Below are 27,834 nucleotides of genomic sequence, written 5' to 3' on the forward strand. Positions count from 1 at the left end.
CCAGAGTAGCGTCGTAACGACACTTTTTTCCCCAGTCCCTGTTAAAGAGTTAGACCGGGCCAGAGTTGGTGCTGGGGGGTCGCCTATAGTTTAGTAATTTCCTGGGGGGTAATTGCTGCGTTTTTTTTTTTTTTTTTAAAACCCATCAGATTTTCTTTTCTTTTTTCTTTTTCTTTTTTACTTCTCTGAAATATCGCCACTCTCTCACTCTTAAGATCTGATACCCCTTCGAGATTTTTCCTTTCAGATCATGAACAAACTATATGTTGGGAATTTAAGTCCTTCGGTCACTGTCGAGGACTTGAAGGAGCTCTTCGGGGAGAGGAAGCTGCCAGTGGCCGACCAGGTCCTACTGAAATCCGGCTATGCTTTTGTGGACTTCCCCGATCAGAACTCGGCCATAAAGGCTATAGAGACTCTTTCTGGTAAGTGTGGATTTGATAAGTGATGCTGCTTGTGACAGGAAAAATTCACAGCGAGTCAAACTGCAAGATCAGGTTGAAAAAGCCATAGCTCAGGGTATCCAAAATGTGAAATACTAATCATTGCTTGTGTTATTATTATTTTTGTGGTGTTGTTCGGGACAGTGTTTGCGATCACATCCGTGTGCCATCAGAGTTCAGATGAACGCTCAGCCATGCACGCTCCAACAAAAATTGGATAATGTATCGATCACAGGACACACTCAGGGCTTTAGTGCCAGTTTGCCTTAAGAAAACCTGAGCCGTCGTAACGCTATTAACGCGCACAATAACCTATATTTTGGAGATTCCTATAGTGTGGGGTGCTACTTTGCAATCACCCACTGGAATGTATGGGTTGGTCTGATGGTTCGGGTAGGCATAATTATTTTTCACTTATTTTTTATCTTGATTTTATTGAAGAGAGCAGAGCGAAGCGACCGCGGAAAACTTGTCAGATCCATGTTCCTCTGATGTCTGGGTATGTTTTTACGAGGTGTCTTGGAGGTGGGTCATGGGGGTCCGGAGGAAAGAGCTAATAAACAGGTAGCTGAGGGGGGACGAGGTGAGACGCTAATTCCGTGCTGCGCCAGGCCACTCACAAGAGTAACGCAAACCCGTGTTCAAGCTTCGCCGAGGAGCGCTTCAAATTCACTCCCGGCTGGGTCAACACGGAGAATTAAGAAACACCCACCTAGAATAGAAAGAGTACAAGTCATTATCCTTTCAAACCATCTCTTCTTTGATGTTGCATTCGTTACTGAGAGCAGAACAAATACCCCTCATTGCACTGTGGAGGGTTGTGGGAGTGGAAAGCATGGCTGCCCATTTCCCCCCCATACTATAAAAGCTTAAATGCTTCATTTTGGCGCCGATTCCCTTCAATTGCGACCCTCAAAATGCCCCACTAGTTGTTTAAATCCTAACATACCCAGTTTATCCGCCGCCGTGCGCACAACGCGCCCGTGTAGAGTACTTTTATTTAGGGTTTGTCTGTTTGAATGGGGACGCACCTACTTGGTGAAGTGATTCAAAGTGTTGCTGTATAGGCCTACCAGCTTGCATTGTTGCTTTCATGACACACAGCTAATGTTACACTATCCATTTTCGTCTCTACAGGTAAAGTTGAATTACACGGAAAGCTGATAGAGGTAGACTACTCTGTTCCCAAAAAACTAAGGTAGGCCTACAATCTGACACACACACACACACACACACACACACATTCACACACGCACACATTGTGACTTACGCCTATACTGTGCCCCATGGCATAGCCAAGGCCTACTGTGTGTGACCTGTAGGCTTCCGCTGTGAAATATAGTACGGAATCAGATTGAACTCTCCGCTTCAGTGTGTGGTTTTTAATCAGGCTGTTGTAGTTTTATTTCCTGGCGATGGAAATGTGATTGCATGACAAATTAACAAAAGAAAGAAAGCAACAAAGAAACAGTTTAGTCCCAACATCCGCAGAACACACGGTGGCTGCTGCCATATCGCGTGATCCGCAGCAAGGCCTATCCCACTGTGACACACACACACACACACACACACACACACACACACACACACACACACACACACACACACACACACACACACACACACACACACACACACACACACACACACAACACAGTGCATACATGTAGGCTAATAATGGCATCTTAATTGGATCTCTCATATAGGCTGTAATCAGAGTTTCATATCTTGGCTACTTCATTTGTTTTTACACAAGGCTGTTTTCCCTGTATGTAAGCGATAACGTTAGGTTTCATTATTGACTGTAACACTGCATTGCACGATGAGTTGCATACCAATAAGCTGAGCTTCTCCTCTGGTTACATGGACGTGGATGTATGTATGTGAGAAACACGTCTTGTGTGTGTGTGTGTGTAGGCTATTTGTACGTGCGCAAGAGAGAGAAAAGCGCGAGTTGAAGGAATGTGAGCAAATCTATAGGTTAACCCTAAACTCCATGACACCACTGTCATATTATGTGCTTTGTCCATGCAGTGTGTACAAACACAAGAAGTCCACGAGCTATCAATTGCATGGAAATAATAATTACACATTTTCGCCCTGTGCGTAATGCGTTATAAACACATTCGTTTATTGCAGATATGCTGCCTATACTCTTGTATAGCTCCACCCTTTTTCACAACAATGCCTTTGGCTTTAGGGAAAGACGACATTGCGTGACAGAAAGGTAAATATTCAAGCCCCTTGTGGAGGAGCACGTGACCCATACTTTATGCCCTTCCAGCACAGTCCTCCCCCTTCAGTGCACACTTTCCTGCATTACAGCTCTCGTCTCTCTTTTTGCCGTGCCACACCGTAGAGAAAAATCTGTACGTTTGAAAAGTCAAATGATCGAGCTGCTATGTTGTTTCCTCGCTGTATGGCTCGACTTGAAGAACGTTTTGTAAGCTGCAAGGCGCAACATGGTGTAAAAGCCTGCGCCACTCCCCACAGTTTGTGTGCACGTAGGCCATGGCAATGTTGGAGAGCCTCATAATGGCTGCCATGATGGTCCTGCACTCTGCACGGCTATAGGCGGAATCAGATGGAACAAATGTCCATACATGTGCCTGCATGTGTCCAATCGGTAGTGTTTGGAGCTGCTGGACGTGTGCACGTTGTAAACAGGCCTTTAAAGTGAAATCTTTGCCATATCAGTGAGGTCGACATGAATGCAGCGTAGGACACGTACAGGTGTTCATTTTGAATCAGTGGAAACTGGGCGAAATGTCAAGTGGAGATGAAACTCCATATTATGATAATGCTTTTCCACGGTGATAATTCAATTTAATGTTAAAAAGCTTCCTACAGTTTTCCTGTCATCATTTAGAGCGTTTATCTATTATTGCAGAAATATTTACATTGATTTAAAATTTAATGATATCTTTTTGTTCTGCAGTGAATATTGTAGTCTATTTGTCGTAATTTATAGAGGTCTACTATGCAAATGTTCAATCTAATTAATAGTACAGGTTTAGAATACTCAACAGTATTTCCTTTATGTTATTTCTAAAACCTGTATTTAGATAATAATGTAAGAATTAAAGGTATTGTTATGGATTTGATATTAAATAGGCTATATGTAATAACCATGGTTATTACAGTGACAGGGCTTGAGAAGTCAACCAATCACCAGTTTTTGTTTTGTCATTTAGGAAGTAGTGTGTGAGTTCATCTTGAGGCCTTTGTCATTTCTTGGTTTTGTGGCTCTGCTGTAGTTGCAGCTGCTATTTGCTGTGCCACTGTTTATTTATATTATTCTGTTGTGCTTTGTTGTTTAATATCTTCAGTGTGCCAATAGGCATAGTGGGAATAACTATTAAATTATGTATATTTTAAGGGCAAAACGTGTGATTGTTTATTCTGGTAATAACATTTAGTTTGTTAATGAGTTTGTTCTGTAAAAAGATTGGGCCTTTTTAAATGCAACTTTGTATAAACTATAAAAGATAAAGGTATGAATTGTTGTAGTTTTGAATAGTATTTAAATGTCATTTCACTAACATGAATTTTGATATTTCAAATTGGTTCAAAAGTGTTAGCCTTTATACTATTTTGATAGAAGTAATTTAAGCTGAAGTAAACTATCTTTTTAATTTTATTTGTTCCAATTTGTGAGGCTTCTTGCAATGGACAATACAGAATAATAAATTGCACTTCATCAGTCATTTTAAATAGAGTTTTAGAAATTATCTGGGTTATGGATGGATGGATGGATGGATTTTTATAAAAAAATTGATTTGACGGTGTTATAAAAATGTAGGTTACTTAATGTTAATTGATCCTGTATTTCAGTGCTGAGACAACTGTTATTCAAAATAATAAACTATTATTTTAAATTAACGATTAAACTATTTATTCTGATACATGTTCTTTAATTATTAAGATCACCTGAGCTTATTATGTAATTGTAGGTTTTATAAACTGTTAAATCGTTACAACAACAACAATAATAATAATAATAATAATAATAATAATAATCAATACAACAAAACTCTTGAAACATGAGAGAAAATAAGTATATTTATGTAGAATGATTATTATTAATTCTTTAATTGATATGGTCTAAATTTGATTGGAAGAATGACTTATGTTTAAGAAGAGAATTTAGTTTGTTTGCTCAAACCTTAATATCTTTCTTGCATTTTGCTTATGTATTTTTGTTGTGGTGGCTTATTTTGATATCAGTAAACAGAAAACAATATTTTTCTCACCCTGGTTAAGTTTCCTTGTTAAGCAAAGCATGTGGCTGAGTATCTGCAACGCAGGAAACAGACTGTGACTTGGGGTTAATTGATATTGGTGCTACATAAACGATATGCTGTTTGACTGTTAAATAAGCGAGGAGATGAAGTTGTGGACAAAGCAAGTAACATGATCCCTCTCTGTTAGCCTGATCAATGAGTAATATTAAGCATGTGACGACAGCCTTGTTGTGGGGTAAACACATTCTGAAAAGTATGCAAGTTTATACTTGCTTGGTTAGCCATAACAAAACCAGACCTTTCTTCTCCTAATTATCTCTCTACACCTTTGACTTAAGCTGGAGTGAAAATGTGCGCCAATAAACTGGTGATGAATTTGTGATTGAGTGCTAACTTTTGTGTTACACTCCATTAGGCTGTATCACAATACACACTGAATTGTTTGTGCTCTTCATATAAATCTAAGTCTGCAGCTTAATGTTGTTTGATAAAGCTAAATTGATTGCAAAACCTTTTTTGCTCACAAAAGGATACAAACTAAGACATGGGTGTAAACATCTGCATTGCACCATAGTGGTGCACATGCACATGTGTGTGTTGGGTCGTGAGTACACACTGAGTCAAAACAGCGAAATACGATAGCCATCAGTTGATCCACTCTGAATCCATTAATACTCCCCAGTTGATCCTGGTGTAGGGGAAGCGCTCCAATTCAGACTCAATTCAGGTTTTGTCCGGGGTGATAGCAGGAGGCACTGCACTGCTCCCCTCTTAAGCCACATCCGCTGCACCCTTCTCCTGACTCCTCATGTCTCCCCTCACTGTGAGGAGGGGTCCCTCAAAGTGATCTGTTTGTGGAGTGTGGCGAGCAGATGCCCCAGGTGTCTCTCAACTATGCTCATTTTCTGCCTTAAAGAGTGTTGTCGGTGTCTTTTTAAGTTAAGATTGGTCTGTCTGAGATGTTTCACTCATTAAGAGTGAAGAAGACTGGTGGAAAATAATACTCATGAGGTGTAAGAAATGGATGCCAAATGAGAAAGTTCTTCATTCTTCGTTCTTCATCAAAAAATGACTATTTACTTGTCAAGTATTTGCTCAAGCATTTTATTTTGAGTGTGTTCAAGCTGCAGCATTTAAATTTTAGCCCTTCTCCCAACATTGCTATATTTGTATAGCAATTATTAACTTTTTCATGAAGGTGTATTTTCATATAGTGATAACAGACTTGCCTGTGCAACAGGGTATATAGCTTAAGGGAATGGCGAGTTAAGATGTGAGAGCATTGTAAATTCATTGCGTGTATATCAGACCTGTGGGATCGCTGTTTAAGCACCCAGAGAGTTGGAATCTCGTTTTTATTTTTCAACCAACATGCTTGTGCATTACTGCAGCAACTGTAGATATTAATTTCTCAGTCTAGCTGTCATTAACATTCTGCTCCAACCTGTTGCATGAGTAATATGTCACTGCAGAATTACACTCATTACAACTACGAGTTAATTAATCAGCTAGATGACTCTCTGGAGCAACAGTGACTAAGTGTGGCCGGTGTGGCCAGGATGAGGAGGATTTTTTCTTTAATACTAAATCACCAAATTCTAAAGGTGATGAGAGAAGTAAAACAGGTTCACTACTCGGAGATGGTTTCTCTATCAGCAGTTTGGGCTGAATGACACCATTCATCCAATAAGACACTTATGCCTGTGTTGTTATTTGTGACCTGACCATTACACATTATCTCTCACTAGTTGTTATTATTGAATGATGGGAGTAATGGAGAGACGGCCCACGGTAGAAGTAAAACAAGCCCTCATTGATTAGAGATGAGAGGTGTGAAGCCTTCTTGAACTGAGCCTCTGAATCCACTTTTCTTCTGTCTGCAAGATAATGTGTCACTGATGATACATTCTCATTGGCTTGTTGAAGTCATCTTCTCTTAGTAGAAAATACAAATAAAAGTTGAATTTCTGCACACTGTTAGCATTGAATTTATTAGAAATACAACCCTTTCAGATGACCAAATATATTTCTAATGAAGTCATTTTCGGTGCTGACAGTGGAATATTTTTACATACCTGTCTACCAGGCATGCATTAGACAACCTTTAGTTTGCTGTTAGTACAAAATAAAAGTGTAACTATCTTACCAATCCGAGACAGGATAGGCTGTTTTGAGCAGATGTTTGAGGATGTTGTTTAGCTAAGCAGGGTTTAATAAATTGCTGGAATCTTAAATGTGCTGCATTTGAATATTTAATGAATTATATATAATGATTATGAGTATTGCAGTTTGTACCCAAGTGCTTTTTTGGGGAAGTAATTTGAAGATGTAACAGCTGCTCTGTCTTTTCTATATCCCTCTGTTGCTCAGTCTGTGTGTGTGTGTGTGTGTGTGTGTGTGTGTGTGGTGGGGGGGGGGGGGCATTATGTACATGCAGTTATGTTCAGACACAGCTTGAGGACAACACTAGAGAAGAAGAAAAGCTGTAAAATTGTAGCTGAAAGCTACATGCCGGATGTAAACTTTAGGGTTTCTCACCCCTCAGTGTGTCATGCTCCCAGTGGGCACCCAAGGGTGTGGTTTCTGTAGAAGGATGGGCAGCTGAGGGGCACAGCAGGTGGCATTCTCACACAGCCAGACCCTGTCCTTGTCCCATATCAACACCATATAACCCTGCTGGAACTGTATAGCTCTGATGGGTCTTGAGCAGGTGAAATGAATATCGCGTGAACTCCCAACAGCCAATCCGAGTGAGCCACGGTACGTAATGCTTACATGTAGCCAATCCTATGCAAACCGGTTGAGTGGTAGGGACGAGGCTCATAAAGAGGCTCTGTTACACTGGCTTACAGTCTTAAGCTGGGAATGCTATTGGCCTGAAGCTTCACCCAGGTCAGATGGTCTTCTTAATCTCTTCTATCGGACCTTTGCATCTTGCATATTTCTCGGTCTTTTACCTTGCTTTTAACGTTCCAGTTAGAGGTGTGGCCACAGGGGTGGCCAGGGGTGGCACCGGCCCCCCTTAAATTTGATTGGCCCCCCTTTTGGGTCCTTTACTAGAGTCAGAAGGTGATAGGTAGTTGGCTTATTAGTATCATGGATGGATTACTGAAAGGGACTATCAGGTACAGGCCCTCATACCCTGGACCCGAACCTCTGCATAAAATTACTGTTAACATTTGTTGTTGCAAAATCTGATTACTATAAAGTAATGGAAAACATTTTATATATTTGTCATCGAGGGACAGGCATTGCAAATTAGCCCAGGCTGTAAATGCTGTGGTGTGTGCCATTGGTTTATGCTACATACTTGCCCCTATACAAATAAATGATCACAAAGAGACACAAAACAACCAAAAGAGACAAAATGTCCCACAATGAGACACAAATCTACCTCAGAGAAGTGCAAATTGACCACAAAGAGATAAAAAATGACTTCAAAGAGACATAAAACAACTGAAAAGAGATGCAAAACAACCACAAAGGCACAACATGACTACTAAGAGATGCAAAATACCCACAACAAAACATAGAAAATGACCATATGAGATGAAAAACGATGTTCATGCTTTGCCTGGGCAGACACATTGCACAAAAGACAGGACCCTGCTTGACCTCATGTTTGTAATTAAACAAAGTCATTTGAAATGTTGCTGTCCAACTGAGTTTCAGTAACGTTACCTTGTCCAACCTGAGCTAACTACACCCTCAAATTCAGCTAGAACCCTCTCTCCTGGCATATTTGAATTAATTTTTTTTATACCCACCCCTGGTTCCAGGAACATCCCGATATGGTGTAATAATATAAAATAATATGTAAGGATTTTTTTGTATATGCCTTTTCTCCCATGTAGATGAGGGAATTTCTTTTGTTATGTTTTATCATATCTCTGTGAAGCAGCAAATGTAAAAAAATAAATACAGTTTTCTGACATTTACAGCACCTTGATGTGGGAGCAAATCTGTGCCATTGTGCTCGTGAATATGTGTGTCCGTGTGTGTTTACAGGTAGCGCTGTATTCAGTTCCAACTGTTCCAGGTTAGGTTCGCCTCGTTGCCATGGGAACCAGTTTTGAGTGTTTTGCTTAGTTATAGGAGGAGAGCTCGAACGATAAAGGCTTTCAGAAAATGAACCCAAAGTCCTCCAGTGTACAGAACACCACGCAAGTTGAGTTTACTGCGTGCAAGACCCTGAGATTCACCCTCCGTGATCATTATAATATGTTTTGATATTGGTTTCAAAATCCTATGTTTACAGCTTAAATTTGTCATAATCTGCTGTCAGTTTGGGGACCCTGTAATTTCCACCCATTTCCCAGGAGACTGCCTACCGGTTATAGCTGCAAGCCCCTGCCTGCAGTCCAGCCGTGTGTTGGTGTGGCTCACGCTATGGGCGGTGCAGTGGTCAGAGTGCTGATTTTATATGACAGTGAATACATAGCCTGGTAAGGTGCCTCAATAAAATGCCTGTGTAAAGCTATCGCTTCATTGAAACCTTCAAGTGCTCATTTTCTTCCCACAAGTGCGGCAGAGAAAACTGCTGAGTGGGCTGTCCATCTATGTCACAGCCACAGCCCTTTTGCGACCTTTCCTATTCATAAACCCACTTGTAGCCACCATTTCCATCTTTTTCCATATGTATGCAACGGAAGCTGGGAAAATCCCCCAACTGAACAAGTCATCTACAGTAAGGTCTGCGCACAGCTGAGCCTCAAACACAACCTGGAGCACAGTCTGACCATTGTGTTTCCTCTATTTCACACTGTCTCTGAAGGAAGAGGAAGACATGGAGAAATCGTCCTAGTCAAAGACGTGTATGACACACACACATGCTTATGTTTTCATCTCAGTGTGTGTGTGTGTGTGTGTGTGTGTGTGTGTCTGTGTGTGTCTGTTTGCTTCTGCGTGGGGGAGAAATGAGCACTGCTGATAGAGGGCAGCATTTCATCCCCCTGTCAAGGAGGCTGGCTGGCTGGCTTTGTGAGGCTGCTGTTGGCTTGAAGTGGCTTTAACCCCTCTCCCAGAAGACTGTGACGGGTCTGCTCACAAACAGGAGGATTTCTGATTATGTGTGTTTGAGACATTGAAAAATATAAATCATGTACAGTATATTCTCAAATCAACTCCTGGCTGGTAGTTTGATGTTAAATGAAATTAGTTTTTTAAAGGTATATCCTAGCATTGAGCAGTCACATTAAACTCCACTCTGTCTTGAAACTGTCCTCATGGTCAACTTTTCTTTTAGTTTTAGAGCAAGACAATTGGATATCAGATTTCAGGTGCACTGTTGTAAATCAGAGGTCTGTTGGTCATAGTTAGTGTTTATGTTAGTGCATTATGTTTTATGTCCTGTTTTTCTCAGCCTTGTTAGAAAATGTAATAATTTCACTAAAAAAGAAGACAGATTGTTTGTCCATTAAATATGAAGCTACAACTAGCAGCTTATTGGCATAGCTTAGCATACAGACAGGCCTATTTTTGGACTTTATGCTAAGCTGAGCTAACCAGCTGCTGGCTGTAGCTTCATATATAGCATACATATATGAGAGTGGTGTTGATCTTCTCATTAACTCTTGGCAAAAAATGGAATAAGTGTATCATAACTATTCCTTAAATGATTTTGTTTCTTTTTGTCAGGTGGAAAAGCATTGATTCTCTTTTTAAAAAATTTTGCTTTTGTCATTTCTTTAAGTAAATGTCTGTGTATTAGTGCACATTTTAAAACTTTCGCCATCTGCAACCCTTATGTTTTACAGAACTGAACTGTGGCAGCGGTTGCAGGCTGTCCTTTAGTTTCAGCAGCAGTAGTGTTTAGTATTTGGCAATTGTGATATGCCATGAAGCCTGTTGTTATACACAGCGGTGCTTGATCCTGACTATGATTTGCTGAATAGGGTAATATGGGCCAGGCATAGAGTAGGATGGCTCTATCCGCCTCCCTGCCAAGCGACCCAGCACATGCCAATACACAGTCCGTCACAGTGTGAGTGAAAGACAGAGCATGTATGTGAGAGAGAGTGATAGTGAGAGAGCAGTGGAAAGACAGAAATAGAAGAATAGAGTTGCAGGGGAAAGGAACGGACCCTATGGGAGTTTTGATAGTATCACACCAAACGTCAGGTTGCAGCAGCGTATTTTCATACAACCGCTGACAACACAGGGACAGTGAACAGAATGTGAAAAAAACTGCAAATAGTTGCTGTCTTGCTGACCACTGGCTAATATTTCACTGGAGGCGCAGAATGTTTTATGGTGGAGGGTTCATCCGTGTGTGTGTCTCACTAAACAGTCTATACTCAGGGTTTCCCATGGGGGCAGTAGCTGCTGCGGTATCTCTACTGTACACGAGGAGTACTCAGTCCTGAGATTCTTAAGCTATTATGTTCCCATTTTAAATGCACTGTTTTTATGTATAAAACATCATGAATGAAACCGACAAAATATACGTGCAAGTTGCTAGGATACCGCCTGATTGATTGATTTATTGGCTGTATGCGTTTAGCATAGACTTCTTGGTGCAGCAGTTGCAGCACACTGGTTGCCCAGCCAGCGCCCCTGTCTCACACATGCAAACAACATTATGACACTGATTGATGAATTGCCCCGTCCCTGTCAGGTTAAATGAAGCACACACTGACACAAATCCAATTAAAATTGAAGACTGCCCCTATAACAGAGCACGATCTTGTTGAAAAACCCAAAGGCAAAAACACGGACATCTTCAGCTCACCAGGATAGTAAATATTTGATGCCGAAGCAGCCATGCATGAGTTCTTTTTGGCAGGTTGCAAAAGTTAATGGGGTCTTGTATGATTGCTTCTTTTCCCTCCACGTTTACTGAACATTAACATGCTCATTCTGTGCATGTTCATGGGATTTTTATTGTGATTAATGGTGAATTCCACAAGATGCAGCTGTAGTTCACCTCCTCGCTCCAGGGAGATTCACAATCGCTTTCCACTGCAAAATTCGGTTCTTGTCTTCCTTCAATCTTCCTCCGTATTTGTGCATGTTTTGTTTCAGCGTACCATGTCATGTGTACCAACTAGATTGCGTGCTTTGTCTCTCACCACCTCCCTCCAGCTCACAGTGTCACTGCTCCCCTGGCACAGCGTGGCAGCGCAGAATGAAGCTGGCTGTGTGTTAGCATTAGCGGGTGTAAATAGTGTACAACTCTATGTTATGTACTATAAGCTGAATGTGAGCTGCCCTATCAGATAGTGTAACAGAGACAGGCAGTTTGTTCTTAGTAGAGTCGTGGTTACCACTAGTGGAATTCTTCGACAACAGTAGACGTCTGTGTGTGTGTGTGTGTGTGTGTGTGTGTGTGTGTGTGTGTGTGTGTGTGTGTGTGTGTGTGTGTGAGCGTTTGTGTGTTTATGTGAGTGTGTGTGTGTGTCTATGTCATTGCATATATTTGTGTTTGTAAGTGCCTCTGTCTTCCTGCCATTCCCCCAAGCGGGAAGCAACAGTTCATTTCAGAGATGGTTGCTGAGATGGTTTTGTTTTAAGTGGTGTGAGGAGTGACTCCAGGCAGGCCCGTTTCCGGTCGCTTGACATTGTGGGAGAATAAATTACAGACATATAGAATGACAAGCTTCAAAGGCGAGTTTGATGTCAAAGAGACAGTGGTGTAGATGTGGAGCCGCTGAAGATGATGCATCAAATATGCTGCACTTGAAGAAAAGTCTTAATTGAACCGGACTTGTGTTTATTGTACCCTTTGATGGATGCACGGCCACCTCAGGCATTTGTAGAACATTTACAGTGTTGCTGCTTCCTCCCCATCACCGCACAACATCAAAGCTGCCGTATCCATATGCTCAAGGCACATGATTCACAACCAAGGTCCACACACACACACACACACACACACACACACACACACACACACACACACACACACACACACACACACACACACACACACACACACACACACACACACATACACACACAGATGGACTCTGAGTAACAGACATTTCGGAACTATGATTTGCTTTTCATAACATTGGCCATTTCTTGTCCTTGTCCATGAAATGCAGCTCACCACTGCAGATGTTTCTTCAGAGATCTGATTATGACAAACAATCTTATCATTTGTGTTTGTGCTCAGATGGACCAGGCCTTCACACTGACTCAGTGCTTTTCAATGAAGCTGTGTTGTGGCTGTCTTAAAGGAACACGCCGACTTATTGGGACTTTAGCTTATTCACCGTAAACCCCCGGAGTTAGATAAGTCCATACAAACCCTTCTCATCTCCGTGCATGCCGTTACTCTGTCTGACGCACCCACCGCAAGCCTAGTTTAGCACAGATCCTGGAGGCAACCGGCTCCATCTAGCCTACTGCTCCCAATAAGTGACAAAATAACGCCAACATTTTCCTATTTACATGTTGTGATTTAGATGGCTAGATGGAGCCGGTTACCTCCAGGATCTGTGCTAAGCTAGGCTAGTAGTGGGTGCGTCAGACAGAGATACGGCACGCACGGAGATGAGAAGGGTATGTATGGACTTATCTAACTCTGGGGGATACGGTGAATAAGCTAAAGTCCCAAAAAGTCAGTGTGTGCCTTTAAGGAATGAGCCTAATAGCCCCTTCAATTTAGACAGGGTGTTTGTTAAAGAGGGGAACCAGCCTTGCATGTTTTCTGCCAGGAATGATGAAAGCAGTCGGCCTGTAAATGCTTGCAGATTTGTTTTGGTGTTTGTATCCTGTCTAGCAAAACAGAGACTGTCTCTAATTGTTATTAATCTGTGGATATTGAGCCAAAGCCTGACATGTGTTTTGTTTGTTTTAAAGCTTACTACCGTATTTGTGTGCTGTTGCATTCACATACTGTAGGATTTTGTCAGAAAATCAAACGTGGAAGACAAACAATAAACAAAAATAAACCATTGCAGAGGCTGTAGCTTTTTTTGCAGACATTTGGGCTCTACTGAGTGCCTTATAGCCACATATATAACAACAACAACAAAACATTACATACAACATATTATATTCCCACGCATACAGGCAGCCTCCAAACTTGTCACTGAATCACACAAATACACGCACATAGTTCTGAATCCGAAGCATCCTAAACTTCCTCTCAAGCCCCCTGCCTCATTTCAGAGAGTAGGTCAGGATTTGAAGCCATTTTGGCCGCAGGATTAAAGTCTGACAAGGATAATGCCACTTCAGCCACTTGTGACTCACGTGACACAAGATGATTCAAGGTTTTGGGAGGAGCACTACTGTATGTATGTAATTAACGTATTGGATGCCCTTATCCATTTTAATCCACCCATAGAAATGATAAAAACTGCTCTTTTACAGACGTTTTCCACGCTGACTTTTGCACCCATCCACTGCCACCCTCTGCAGTCAGTAAATATAATCCAGTCTGTAATGCTTAGAACTGTCTATTGATGTCATTTTAACCTTAAACTCGTTTGTGCTGACCCCCCCCTCCCCCCCACCCCCCCCCCCGCACAGTGCGTCCTATAGATAATCCCACCGCTTTGTTAATCTCTTGATGGCTTATTGAAGTTACCGCACTGTATTTACTTGACCAGTCTTTACTCACTGAAAGTGTAAAATTGCTGCTAGTCTGCAGTTCATTTAATCTCTTTATCTGTTTTTATCTATTACTGGTTCTGTTTTCCTTTACTTGCATGTTTATTTTTAAGAGGCGTCAATTTTTTGTGATGTTTAAATTGTCTTATGATAAGTCTAAGTGCAATCAAAAGGATAAACTGATAAATAGATAAACTGTTCATTTGTAGTTGATTCCTATCATTCTTCCACAGTAATTATTCTTAACTACCAGGTGTCTACATTCATAATGAGTGTTGAGGCATTTAAATAATTATTTCAGGGCTGATCAATCAGAATAATTTTCACGACCAATTTATCTGCCAATTATTTTCTTGAATCATTTATTGATAATTTGGTAGTGTGTTCATAAATTACTAAAAAATTCTGATCTCAAGTTTCCAGCACGAAAAGTGACATCTTCAGATTGTTTGTTTTGTTTGACCAACAGCAAAAAAATAAAAAAATAAATGAATGATAAATAATTAAATTTAAAATGACATAAGACAAAACAGCAGCACATGTTCTGCTCGCACCAGTAATTTATTTGCTTAAGAGTTGGCAATTCATTTTCTGTCAATCACCTAATCAATGAATTGATTCAGAATTGTTGAATTGTTTAAGCTCTAAAATACTTAGTAGTTACTTAACACTTGTTTAATATATATATATATATATATATATATATATATATATATATATATATATATATATATATATATATAATAAACCAATACTGTGTGGTAAAATTCCAGCATTGCTACCTTCATTTTCATTAAACTTTCCTTTTTTCTTTATATAACAGGTAAAAGTCAGTTTTAGATTAAAATAAATATATAAATAAATACAAACATAAACCGGCTAAGACAACTATCACATGCTACAGAAGAGTAATGACAATATGATTTTCCAAAACCATCTAAAAACAATAAATTTAAAAGCACAGTACAAGTGTTATTTTTTAGATCATTTGAAATGTACTTAAATTTATAAGAGAGATTTTGTAAGAAGCACCATGATCAAAAGCAAACATAGCTTTAATTAAACTCCGGCACATGTCAGCCAGTGTCTCCAGGCCTGGCACCGGTTCGCGATCCTGCGTTTGAGAATTCCAAAAGCTTTGTTCTGCTGCTGTTTGGAGAGCGAGGACTCCTCAGTGACAGCAGCTGTGACTGGCAGGGGTGTTTCCAAATATGCTGCTTATTGACCAGGTTTGTTTCTGTTTCTCAGAGGGTAAATCTTAGTAGTAGCAGTTTGTTTATTGTCCCAGTAGGAAAATTAGGTTGCAGCAGAAATCACATGGCATTTTTGGCAACAAAAGACCAGAAAACAGAAAGACAGTGAACACAGTTTTAGACATACAGTATATACAGACATCACTAGACATAACATAGACCAAGGCACTCATACATAGGAGAGGGAGGGGGGGGTCCAGACCGGCTGGAAAAAACAACAAAAAACTATACAAGACATTTTATGGCCTCTTCACTCACCCCCTGCTAGTTGCTTTCCTCTGTGAGGAACTTCCCTGCATACAGGGGGAGGGGAAAGAGAAAAGGTAGTGCGTTCATGTGTGTGTGAACAAGTAAAGCTCTCCAGAGGTAGCTGGAGGGTGTAGTGAGACGGGTAGAGAGAGGGACGATGAGAGACAGACTGTAGACGAGCAGGAGACAGGCAGAGAGGAATGCAGGCGGGGAAACAGTTTGAGGGCTTTCGTAATGTTGAGTGTTGGGTGTTGTGTGTGCGGTATTGATCCAGGTTAACCCTGTTGGGACATACACCTATAGCAGGCGGGCTCAGCCTTCCAACTACAGTATAATACCTCATGGTCGCCAGATTAAAGGATGAGACCTAAGGAGCAAGCTGTACAACTCAACATAAAGCAACAGAAGCAGCCATGAGGAGCAGTTAACAGCGGACCCACACTGCACCGCCGCAGTATGAGCTGGTATCCACCGGTCAGTAGCTCTTAGCACTGAGGTGTGTGAGAGAGAGAGACACAGAAAATACATCAGTGTGTGCATGTAGAGAAGAGTAGGCACACCAGTCGGCTATACATTTGTGTGTGTGTGTGTGTGTGTGTGTGTGTGTGTGTGTGTGTGATAGCATGTGTCAGCTGTGTCCCTGTAGGCTCGCTGCGTGCCTGTCAGTGACAGTGCTGACTACGTGCTTTTTGACGGGGGACTCAGAGGAGTCCTCAGTTAGCGAAGTAGCAGTGTGGAGGGGTATGCAAGCGTTTGATGTGCGCAGGACAGGACAGAGCAGCGTGGCACATGACTCTGCAAGTCCTCTCGAATCATCTTTCTGTTATTTTTTTTTATTTTTTTCTGGCTGATGCTTGTGGCTCATTGGCAAGGGAAAAGGTTTTAGCACAACTAAATTGAATTGTAAACATTGTAATTGCAGCAGATTGAATGTTTTCTGCATTGTGCATTGTGCATTGTTGGCAGAAATGACTTCTGCACAGTGTCTGTGTGTGCATGCGTGCGTGCCTGCGTGCATGCATGCCTGCGCACATCTACTACTCGAGCTTGTGTGTGTATGGTAACAGCTTTTAAATATATATATATATATATATATATATATATATATATATATATATATATATATATATATATATATATATATATATATATATATAAAAATATAAATATAACACATGAGATCCAATACCGTTCTGACTTGTTATTACAATGTTTGAGCTTCTTACTGCAGAGTATCCTTGCTGGAAGAAGGTTCAGTAAAACATGAATTAAGATAAACGTGGGACATAAATGTGTTTTAGCACCAAATGTAAATGTCTAGATTTAATTTCAAATATGTGGATGCATGTTCAGAGCCGTATGGAGGGGCTTCAGTCGCCATGTTATTGTTACTGTTATTTTATCAAATAGAAATGCATTGTGACACAGCGATAGGCAAATGGAACATTTTAAAGTTCTAATTTCATTGGCTTAGTAGGCATGACGGGAGATAATTTGTTTTGTGTCAGCTGGGCACCCTGTGGCATTTTAGCACTGACTGAAAATAAATTTGTAGTGATTACACCGAGAACTAGAAATATTTGTATATCTGCTGCAGAATGCACATTGCATTGGACACTCCAAGAGAATGTCTGTATGTGTCTTATCTAATTCTAAATAGTTATTTTCTTCATTTCTTTGTGACATCATGGCATATTGTTGAGCCGATGTGTAGTGGAAATCAGAACACCCTCTACAATGCTTCTATTGATATAGTTGATAATGAGCAAGGACTTCGCCTGAGTCATTTAAAATCTATTGAGACACTTGTAATAATCCCCATAATGTGATTCTAAATCATTATTTGATACAAGATATTAAATCTACTTGAAATTTCCTTGCGTGCCAATGGACCTTGTCAATGAACCTTGTACCACACGTGATAGGTGAAGAAACAATGTGCAGTCTCTCCTTATTTACATATTTCTACTGAGCAGCTGAGTGAGTGTCGACAGTGAGGAGCAGACAGATGTCAACAGGAAGGCTGTGGCTTCCATCAGAGCTGCATATGTCTATCTGCATGGCCTGTGCCTCCCTGCCTCGGTGCCACAGAGAAAACCTATGCGTGAAGAGAAACAGGCAGGCAGGTAAGCCTGCTGAATTCTGATGAGTCCTCGCCCGCCGAACGGGTGGGAGGGAAAACAGAAGCACCTGAGAACTACTGAAATGAGATGGTTAGCAGCACCGTGGAGCGGCAGCTTTTTTCACTCTGCAGTATCAGTGTAAAATATATGTGGTTAGGGAAGAATGGCGAAGAGCAGATAAAATAACTGTTTTCTTACTTGATGGGGGGAAAAATGCTTGATGAATGCAAATGAATGCCCAGAAGAATACAATTATTTAATACGACTGAATGTGAAGGAAACCAGAAACAATTATTATTACTTTAACAATATTATAATATTCTTTTAGATGAACCAGCCTATTTTTTTTGTCTCATGGGTATTTCTACAACTTAAAGTGATGGTGCGTAGTAATTTCACCCTAGGGTCCTTTGCACCATGACCTCGAGCCAAACACCCCCCCAGAAGCTTTTTTCACCTGGGTCGAACATTGGGAGAGTTAGCGTAGAGTAGCGTTATCAGCTGAATAGCTTAGCGCAGGGGCTAATGGACCCACGTTTGTATCTCATAAGTTACCCCACTAATAATGCCCAAAATGATACCAAACTTCTACACTAGTACAAATAGGTTATGCACTCATAAAACGATGGATTGGAAAGTTTGTAAGTACACCAGAAGTTTATGAACACTTGCCTGCTCTCTTCTGCTCTCTGTTGCTGCTGCTGCTACCTGCAGTTAGACGAGTGCTTAGGGCCGTCTACAAATTACAACACCGAAAAGAGATACAACAAAAATATTTATTAATTTAATGATTAAATAAGGTAATGTCTCCAAACTTACCTCAATTATTACTTGTCTCCTGCTAGTTATACTACAGTAATTACTTGAAAAAAAAAATTAAATTAATAAATATTTTTACTAGGGTTCACTCTCATAGTTCCCGGCAGTGTTGTTTCCCCTGAAGCAGCTGTTTTCAGCAAAAAAAAACTGTCAAGAATGACAATGGTAATGATACTTGACTCACTAGCAAGCATATCCTGCTTTCTCTGACAACTGCCCTGACAAGTTTTATGCAATCCTTCAGGTAAACATGGTTAAAGGTTGGTACCTTCATGACAGACAGACCTTTCAGTAATGTTGAATAAAATGTTGAGTCTTAGCAGCTGATATTGCTTTGCAAGCCACTGTTTTTAAGGTCAAGAATGAACTTTTAATCTCAATTTCAGTCATGATCTTCTAATAGAGTAATTTAAAACATAATGAATACACCATCTATCTATACTTCCAGATGTCCTTAATGTCAGAAAAATATCCTAATCATCTCAAGAATCTTCCAGAAAAGAGTAATTTGGTATTAATTAGAAGGATAAATAGGAATGTCCATAAAAGAAAATTTCATGTATTACTCAGACTGACTTCTAACAAGACGTTGTAGGTTGGGTTTGTTTGTCCTTCTGGAGGACAAATAGGAACACATCCTTGTGGCTGAAGGTAAACAGCAATGCATAGACATTTCTCTCATACAAATCCTGTTATCTCTGTTCCACAACAATTGGATGGGCCTTAGAGAAGTGCTTAGGAGCGCTACACAGAAATGGCCTGAGCTCCAACTTCATCCAGCAACAGGGAGCGGGACACTGGGAGCGCTGCCAGAGTTTGAAAAGAGGAGCAAAGAGACATCTTCCACACAGAAGGGTCTCGTGAATATTGTTGACTTGTTGCTTCCTTTCTGAGATTTCAGGGCATTTAGGTGCTTAAGAGCTTAAGGATCAAAGCTAGAAATTGGGTTAATTCAGATTAAACGAGTCTGCAGTTGGTGTATAAGGACCACCAGACACTTTGACCAACCCACCAAAACTGACCCATATAAGATAGTGCTGTTTCACTTCTACACTGGGTATAAATTGACCTTTTATCAGTAAGAACAGTGCATTCGTCAGCTTAGAGCTTTACATTTCTACAATACTGATGATGTAAGAGCTCAGATACATGCACATATAGCTGTAAATGTAGCTGATTGTCAGATGATCACATTATGCTGCACTCAGCATTGAAACGTTGAACCGCTACACATAAAAGAAACAGACACATTAGTGTTGCTTAGACAGTTCATATCACTGGACTGTAATATGACCATGTAATAGGTGCATTATCACATGCCTACAGTGTGATTTATGACTGCAGAGGTTTTCATTTCCTATTTTATCTGTATGGTATGTAGGGCTGTGATGAAGGCCAGATCATCTTTCATTTTGGAAGTCATCAGTTATCTTGTGTGCAATATAAAGTCTTGCATTGGACTGTTTCTGTACTGATGTGGACTTCATCTGTCTTTAAATAAAATGTATTATTATTATTATTATTATTATTATTATCAAGCGTGGCTTTCAGCTGAAAGATTTCTGTTTTTTTTCTGGCATAACACATCTGGTGATATAGCTCACCGTTTTATCACAAGGAATGAATCATTTTGTTAAGCATTAGGTAACAAATATTGGTGTGTAACAACGGCGAAGCAGTTTTTAATCAGAGACGGTGAGAGCGTTGATAGCTAAATGGACACAGGAGAAAGGAAAATAACAGTTAAATGGAGGAAAACAAATTTGATGTCGAAACAATATGGTGTGAGGATTCTAGTAGAGGGGACTGTGTGTGCAAGTGTTTGTGAGGCAGTGCACTCTGGACAGGGCTGGTGGACTGAACTATTTAGGATGTCTTTTTATTTGTCTAGAGCAGCAGTCCCCAACCTTTTTTGTGCCACGGACCGGTTTTCAAGGTGTGAAGGATAAACACAACAAAATAAAATGATACAACCAGCATGGAAACAAATATCTAATAATATATATAATATGAAAACAAATGTAAAATGCATGAAAAACACAATTTACCTTAACGATGTATCAGTGGGAGCCCTGCGTTTGTTTCCGTGCAACCAAACGGTCCCACGGGGGTAACGGGAGACAGTGACACCCGAAGTGCGTTCCTTATTTCCAGTTTACTCCGTGATTTTGTTTTGATTGCTGTCAGGGCAGAAAATCGGGGTGCTTGGTCTCCATGTGCCGAATAAGTTGCGATAAATCTGTATTTTAAGTAGGACTCCTGGTATTGTCTGTTAAAATTCTTTTTCTTTGAAGTTGTAGGCTCCTCTTCTGTCTTCTCCTCCTCCACGGGCCTTTTCCCCTGAGCAAAAAAAATCTGCAGAGATGTTTGTTTAATTATTTTTTAGCAAGTTTGTGGGCTTCATTGTGCGGTAAATATCACGTGACGTGTCAAGAGGAAGAGACGTGCGAGATACGGGAGAGAATCCCATCATTTTTCAAAATAAAACATCTTTCAGACTCTGATAATCAATTAATTTTTTTTTTCTGATATTAGAAGCACTTTTCCGGTGATGGCTGAGCGTTACTGCGCAGCCTCCAACTGAGCTCTAAGATGTAGATGTGACGTGAGCAACCTGTCTGAAAGTTGTAAGTCTTCTGGTAGCTATGCCAAGAGAAATCTCAATCATTCCCAATCTTGCAGAGATGGAGAGCATAGGTATATGTAAGGAGATAACATGGGCACAGGCTAATTATTGCTAACTAAAATGCTAGTTAACATAAGTAATTAAACTTAAACAGCGAATGTAAGTCGAAACTGCCTGCAAGTTTCTCCTGTACTATATGGTAATTCCTCTACTATGCGACAGTAAGTCACGTGGTAATGACACAATCGTTAGCCTATTTTTAAAAAAATGTCTGCTACGGCGCCATAACGTGAGATACAAGGTAATGGAGCCTTTTGAACCCCAGAGTCTGCCCTCAGGATTATCGGTAAACTTTTTTTTCTTTTTATTTTATTGACAAATTGTCAAGTTTCCAGTTGACGGAAGATTTGTTATTGTTACATTATGTTGTTAATAAATGTTTTAAATTTGACAATGTAATGTGGTACATTGCAAACAAAGGTCAGATATTATATTACATACAAGTCTAGTCTAAAAATGCCATAGCAACCTGTGCTTGAAATAAAAAAGAAGTAAAAATCGAGAATCGAATCGAACCGTGACCTTAGAATTGAAAATGTAATTGAATTGAGGATTTGGAAAATTGAATGAACATTTTGCAGCTAATTCTACACGTTTACCTAATAAGACTTTAAATGCAGGACTTTTAGTTACAAAGTGTATTTTTATACTTTGGCAAATATCTCAATACGTCTTCTGCTGCTGGACAAGCGTAGGTCACGTGATAACAACTTGTCATATGTGGTCGTTTATTGTCTAGATTTAATAGACCATATCTCCCAAAACCTTTGACTCACAGTATTTTGTAAATGCATCCTATATTTTAGATTGTGTTATGTTTTATGTCTATCATTTGTGGTGGAATTGTTTCCCAGACTGTCCTTAGCTGTTTCGTCTTGACCACTTTTCTTAGCTTCCACCAAAGAGAATTTCATTTCAAAGACAGACATGCTCTTTATTCAGTCATCTCTGTCTACATGCAGCCCAGTGACTCATGTCAGGTGGACTCCAGTTGGAGCTGATGTGAAAATGATTCAAAACTCTTTTCTCTAGGATATAAAAAAAAACATTTTAAAAAGTTGCTAATTCTGTCAAGCCATTTGCACATAGAGTTCATTATTCCTTACCACAAGGCTGCAACTGACGATTAGACTAGTTGTCGATTAATCTGCTGTTAATTTTTTTGATTAATTGTTTGAACTATAAAGCATTAAAAAAAGAATGAAAAAAGGCCTTCACAATATCCCGTTTTGTTTTATCCGATTAACAATTCAAACCCCAAAACTTTCATTTTGCTTTAATGTAAGACCAAGAAAAGCAACAAATCTCACATTTGAGACCTTTGCCTTGAATTTTGACTTCAATGATTAATCAATTATCAAATAATAGAACAAAATTAATTGTTGCAGCTCTTACAGTTAGTTACAACCAAGTGATCTCATCAGGCAAGCTAAGTCTTTTCAGTCCAGAGACACAAAAGCGTTAAATGTTGATCAGAAGGTGAAAGAAAAGGAAACATTGCAAGGGATAAAACCACTGCAGGAAACAAAAGGTTAGAAAAAAAGATTTTAAATGTATAATTCACACAGGGTTTTTGATGATCAGGTGTTCATCTTTAGGTACACTGCAAATCTCTAGCGAGGGATGAATACCCTCTTTTGTCACCCCTCTGTCCGCCCTCTTAAAGGTTAAAATTCCTTTGACTGCTCCGCATGCATGTGTGTATTAGTATGCATGCGTGTTCGCAGGTTTCTTACCTTGTGCAGGTGGGTGCAGTAAATATTAGCTTTTCAAATGAACATGGCCACCCTCAGATATTTAAAGGCTGAAATTGAGAGGCTTTTTTTCTCTTGGCAGGCTGCTCCAAACCAACAGCAGACAGCTTGGTCACATTCAACAAACATTAAGTAACCATTGACTTCAGTCTGTATCTTCTACTGCGGCTCATTTTGGACTGAAAGGAGGAGCTGAAAAAGAGCGCTGGGTTCACCTTAAATGCAAACAAACAGACATTAGCAGAAGCCTGCTGCTTCATACAATATCACTGGGTTATTCCCTGATTATAAGCAAAACACATATAACCTGAGGATATGCAGTTAATGTCTGTAGCTAGACATAAACACTGCCAACAGACAATAGTATATGTTGCAGGGTGGCTTATATCGTGGGCCTCTCCCTACCCTGGAGACAGACAGACTGACAGAAAGCAGTGATCTTATGGTCAGCCAGCGGCCACAGGCATGCTGAAAATGAGACCTTGAAGAAGAACTGTTGGGAGTCACTTTTTCCGAGAGATGTCCATTCAGGGAGCTATGCATATTTTAGGATGACAGACAAGCAAGTGACCTTCAAAACATGTACAAGCTACAGAGAAAAGTAACATAGTGGGACAATATTGATAAAGACATCCAGTTATAGTAGTATAGTTACAGTTATATCTGTCCTCCAGGAGTTCGCCTCACCTGACAGCGAATCTGCTTATGTGCTTATTAACTTTTAAAGAGCACAGAGGATGGCATCACTGTGCTGCAGTTCAGCGTCATCTAGTCTAACATTACATCAGGGTTACAGTTGGCAAATCAATTAGCAAAAACATAATAGTGAGCTGGGCCCTCAGAGTCTATGGGGCTATTTAAGCAGACAACGCTGAATGAAAGGAGCTTTTAGTTTCCATATTGGGCAGCTCTGGGATGCCAGCGTTTGGAGCTGTTTTGGGGTTTGGAGTGGGTCTAAAAAGCTTTTCAGCCACTGCCTGCTTTTGGACGGCACAAGGTTGTTTACTACGTTGAAAAAGGTGATGTGTTTTTAGTAGTGGTACAGGTTGATTTTTATCGGTTTACCCTTGTTTGGATAGCAGTTGCCAAGAGAGATCTTTCATCGAGCCACTCGCTTTAAACCACCATCAGTGACAGAAAGCTTGCAGGCCACCGTGTGGTAGGACACGCTGGGAATTGTCAGTTTTTGTTTTCTGTTTTCTATGCTTTTGTGTCCTCTGTTTCTGTGGTAGGAGGCACATGGCAGAGGAAAACCCAAACTTAAGTTATTTTTTTCTGTTGTTTCATTTATGAAAGTGAATCGTTACAGCTGTTGTGTATGTGTATGCAAGTTGGAAAATGTTTATGCTTGTGATCGCTTACCTTATAATCAATAATAGCAGTCTATTCAGTTACTCCTCAATATTTTAACAAAAAGTTCTTACAGTTCAGATGGATAGATGAGGAGAGAAGCGAAGAGGGCTGTCGTAAACCCATGTGTTGCTGTATCCTCTTCTTTTTTTTTTTCTTCCTCAAGCAGCACAATCAGATCATCAATCATGTCGAGCTGCCGGCTCGCTCCTCTCGCCTTCTCCTCGCTGTTGACCGGAAATTCTGACCTTTTTGCAGGGAGATGTTTTTGGAGAGAAAGATGCAAAACCTAAATAAAGAAATGTGTGTGAACACATGCATTCAAGACAGAGCGATGATGCAGGAAAGAGCTATATGTGTGTGTGTGTATTATATGCTTGCATCTTTGCATTTATCTCTCTCGTGGAGAATCCTCCTAAACTTTGATCCACCTCTTGTTATCGCTTCTTATTACCTTACTTCCTCCACTTTATCTCTGTGCCTCTTCGTTCCCCACTCTTGGTAATGGCTCCTAATTGTCCTTAAATGATTTTTTTTGGGATGCGGTTGCTCAGCGGTGTGGCTTTTTCTCCGCCAGCCTCTCTGCTTTTTAAATCAGCAGCTCTCATGCGGAGCTGGACTCTCTAACCTTAATGCAGTTGTTAACAGCCTGTGGTCACCGGGCGGTTTATGTGGCTGTGCTGTTTGAGCTGACACGCTGACTGGAGGTCGGAGGGGAAGTGGAAGCCTGTGTGAAAGCTCTGATCCCAAAACGACTGGGCAGAGAGGGATGCTGTCCTATTTGAACGTCAATCTTTCTGTCTTCTTTGACTGACATGTTTTGATAAAGAACTAAAAGATGTAGTTAAACCAAGCTCATTCACACCAGACTCAGAGTTTGATCATTTTTGTTGTTAATCATAAATCAAATTCACAAAGTTGACAAGTAACAGAACAATTAGGATAAAAATGGAAATGAATGTGAATTAAAAACAAAAGTGATACATTTTCATGGAATAAATTAAAATTGTGTTTATTTGTTGGTATATTGGTATTTTGTATCCCCTCCAGGCACAAGTTATGTGTGTACGTGTGCATGTCTGCCCATAGCTAATCTTGCATACTACTGGAACCATCAGCCTCAACGTTTTTGGTCAAGGACCTTTCGTGGCTGCGGTGATTCACAATTTTTGAAAAGCCTATTTTATTGACTGCTCTGTTTTATACCGTCATTGACTGCTGACTAAAAACACAATCTTCATCTCCAGATGATTATTTTTCATGCAGAATTTTCAGCACTAGTTTTCCAAGTTAAATTCATTTTTGGCACTTTTTGATGGACAGTATCTGTAAATTGTATGACTTCTACTTTAATTGTGTTACTGTCTTCTTTGAGGGACCAGTCTCGAATAAAAACAACTTTGTTTAATTGTTAAATTACGAATGGGCATTTGTTTCTGTTATAATCTCTAATCAAATGGGTTTTGATTTACCAAATTATGTTTCATCATTCTTGTTTTTTTTTTGGTGTCATATCCACGTCTCGCAGTGAGAGTAGTGAGAATAGCATTGAGCGTCAGTAGCTGCTGTCTAATAAATGTCTCCACCTACACACCTAGATTTCCTTCAGCAGCTCTACGGCAGTCCTTTAATTTGTGATACTGTCTAATGAGCTGTGGGCATTTACAAAGTTACTGTTAGATTATACCCAGTACAGCTCTGACTCTGCATTTCTGCCCTCATCACAAAATGTCTCTGCTTCTCAGCTGTTGGATGTGTATATTGTATACATGAGTGAAATTTGGCTTTCCTGTTAACACAACAGATGACTGTAACTCTCAAATGTGTGAGTGTGTGGTTCAGGTCTGTTAAATCCACTCCGTCTGTGTCTCTCATCTCTACAGGAGTCGGAAGATCCAGATCCGGAACATTCCCCCTCATCTACAGTGGGAGGTCAGTTGTTTTTGTGTGTGTGTGTGTGTGTGTGTGTGTGTGTGTGTGTGTGTGTGTGTGTGTGTGTGTGTGTGTGTGATGTCCAGTTGAAGCACCAGCTTTAATGCTGTATTTCTGTATTTTGTGTGCATGTGTGCTTATATTTATGTCAGTGTTTGTTACTGTGGGGATGACACTGTGTATGTGTCAACATCTATAACCTTGCTGGGGTTCAAGTTGTTTTTTACTGTGTGAGTGTCTCCGTGTGTACATGCAGTGATAAATAAAAGGCGGAGTAAACTATCTAATTTGTAATTTTTGTGGTCTTTATTATAGATCAATATTTGAAATATAACAGAATAAAACATTGCAACATTAGATTACTAATGTAAACAACCTTTTAACAGTACATAACAACATTAATCATTTAAATATAGTTTTGTGTATTGTCCATGTATTAAAACATCTGTCGCCCATTTTAGGAGGTATAGCAAATTTAGAATCTTGTGCTCTGAACTTTACATTTGGATGACAGATTGTACCTTTAAAAAGCATTTTCCAAGTCATTCATAAGTTCTTCGCAACAACAACCAATTTTCTAAAAGATTTACTAATCAGCTAGTCAAAAAAGTGTGTGTGTGTGGGTATCCATGTGTGTTTTTGCATCAGTGTCCTTAGTTGTCTCTAACCTATGCTCTCATTTCTCCCTCAGGTTTTGGACGGCCTTCTAGCTCAGTATGGTACTGTAGAAAACGTGGAACAAGGTACAGAGCTATTCCTCGCCGTGTTTTCTGCACATCTCATCATCATCATCATCTGGTTCCAACTGTTTAATGCACATGTGTCTATTTAGCAACACACGAACACACAGACCTCCCAGTGAGTCAAGTCTCCCTGTCTGACTTAACTTCCTCGTTACCATTATCCCACACACCCATTATCTAAACATAACCCATCTTTGCATATAAAACAGCCTTTATCATCTTGTCTGTCTGTGTGCGTGTGTATCTTACACAAATGTTTGACCCAGAGAGAGCAGCGTTTGAATTACATGCAGCTTCTATAAAAGCACTGTGTATTGCCACTGGTCCCTTTAGACTCAGCGTATGGATTGAAGTGGGCAGACATGGCAGACGTCCAGTAGTAATGTGTCCGTATGTGTGTGTGTTTATGCCTGTTTGCTTGTGCGTCTGTTTTGGGTAGGTGCATCATGGTAATGGGGGAGGACACTGTAGGCGCCTGTGGTGAGGCTTTTTCACAGTCTGATGGAGTATGTGTGTGTTTATGTGTGTGGGTGTGTGTGTGTGTGTGTGTGTTCCTCGTTTAACTACATTCGTGGGGACCAAAACCCAGGAATACAGTATACTTGTGGGGTCCGGACAGCTTTGTGGGGCCAAAATCCTGGACCCCACAACATTAAGTTTGAGGGTTAAGACTTGGT

The 27,834-nt window shown here is 40.2% G+C and overlaps 1 protein-coding gene across 2 annotated transcripts in view; it reads left to right on the top strand.

The window, feature by feature from the left end:
• igf2bp2a (insulin-like growth factor 2 mRNA binding protein 2a) overlaps nt 1-27,834 on the top strand; it is a 45,977-nt gene continuing 18,143 nt past the window's right edge. Inside the window, exons 1-4 of one of the 2 annotated variants that reach the window (XM_028590603.1) lie at nt 1-425; nt 1,581-1,641; nt 26,366-26,414; nt 27,106-27,157. In XM_028590603.1, coding sequence (XP_028446404.1) covers nt 251-425; nt 1,581-1,641; nt 26,366-26,414; nt 27,106-27,157 — 337 coding nt within the window. In that variant the 5' untranslated portion in view covers nt 1-250. Of the gene's footprint in view, nt 426-727; nt 837-1,580; nt 1,642-26,365; nt 26,415-27,105; nt 27,158-27,834 lie in introns of those variants that run through there. The other variant, XM_028590604.1, reaches the window with a different exon arrangement.

Source organism: Perca flavescens, chromosome 11 (genome assembly GCF_004354835.1).
Source record: "Perca flavescens isolate YP-PL-M2 chromosome 11, PFLA_1.0, whole genome shotgun sequence".
Lineage (NCBI taxonomy): Eukaryota > Metazoa > Chordata > Actinopteri > Perciformes > Percidae > Perca > Perca flavescens.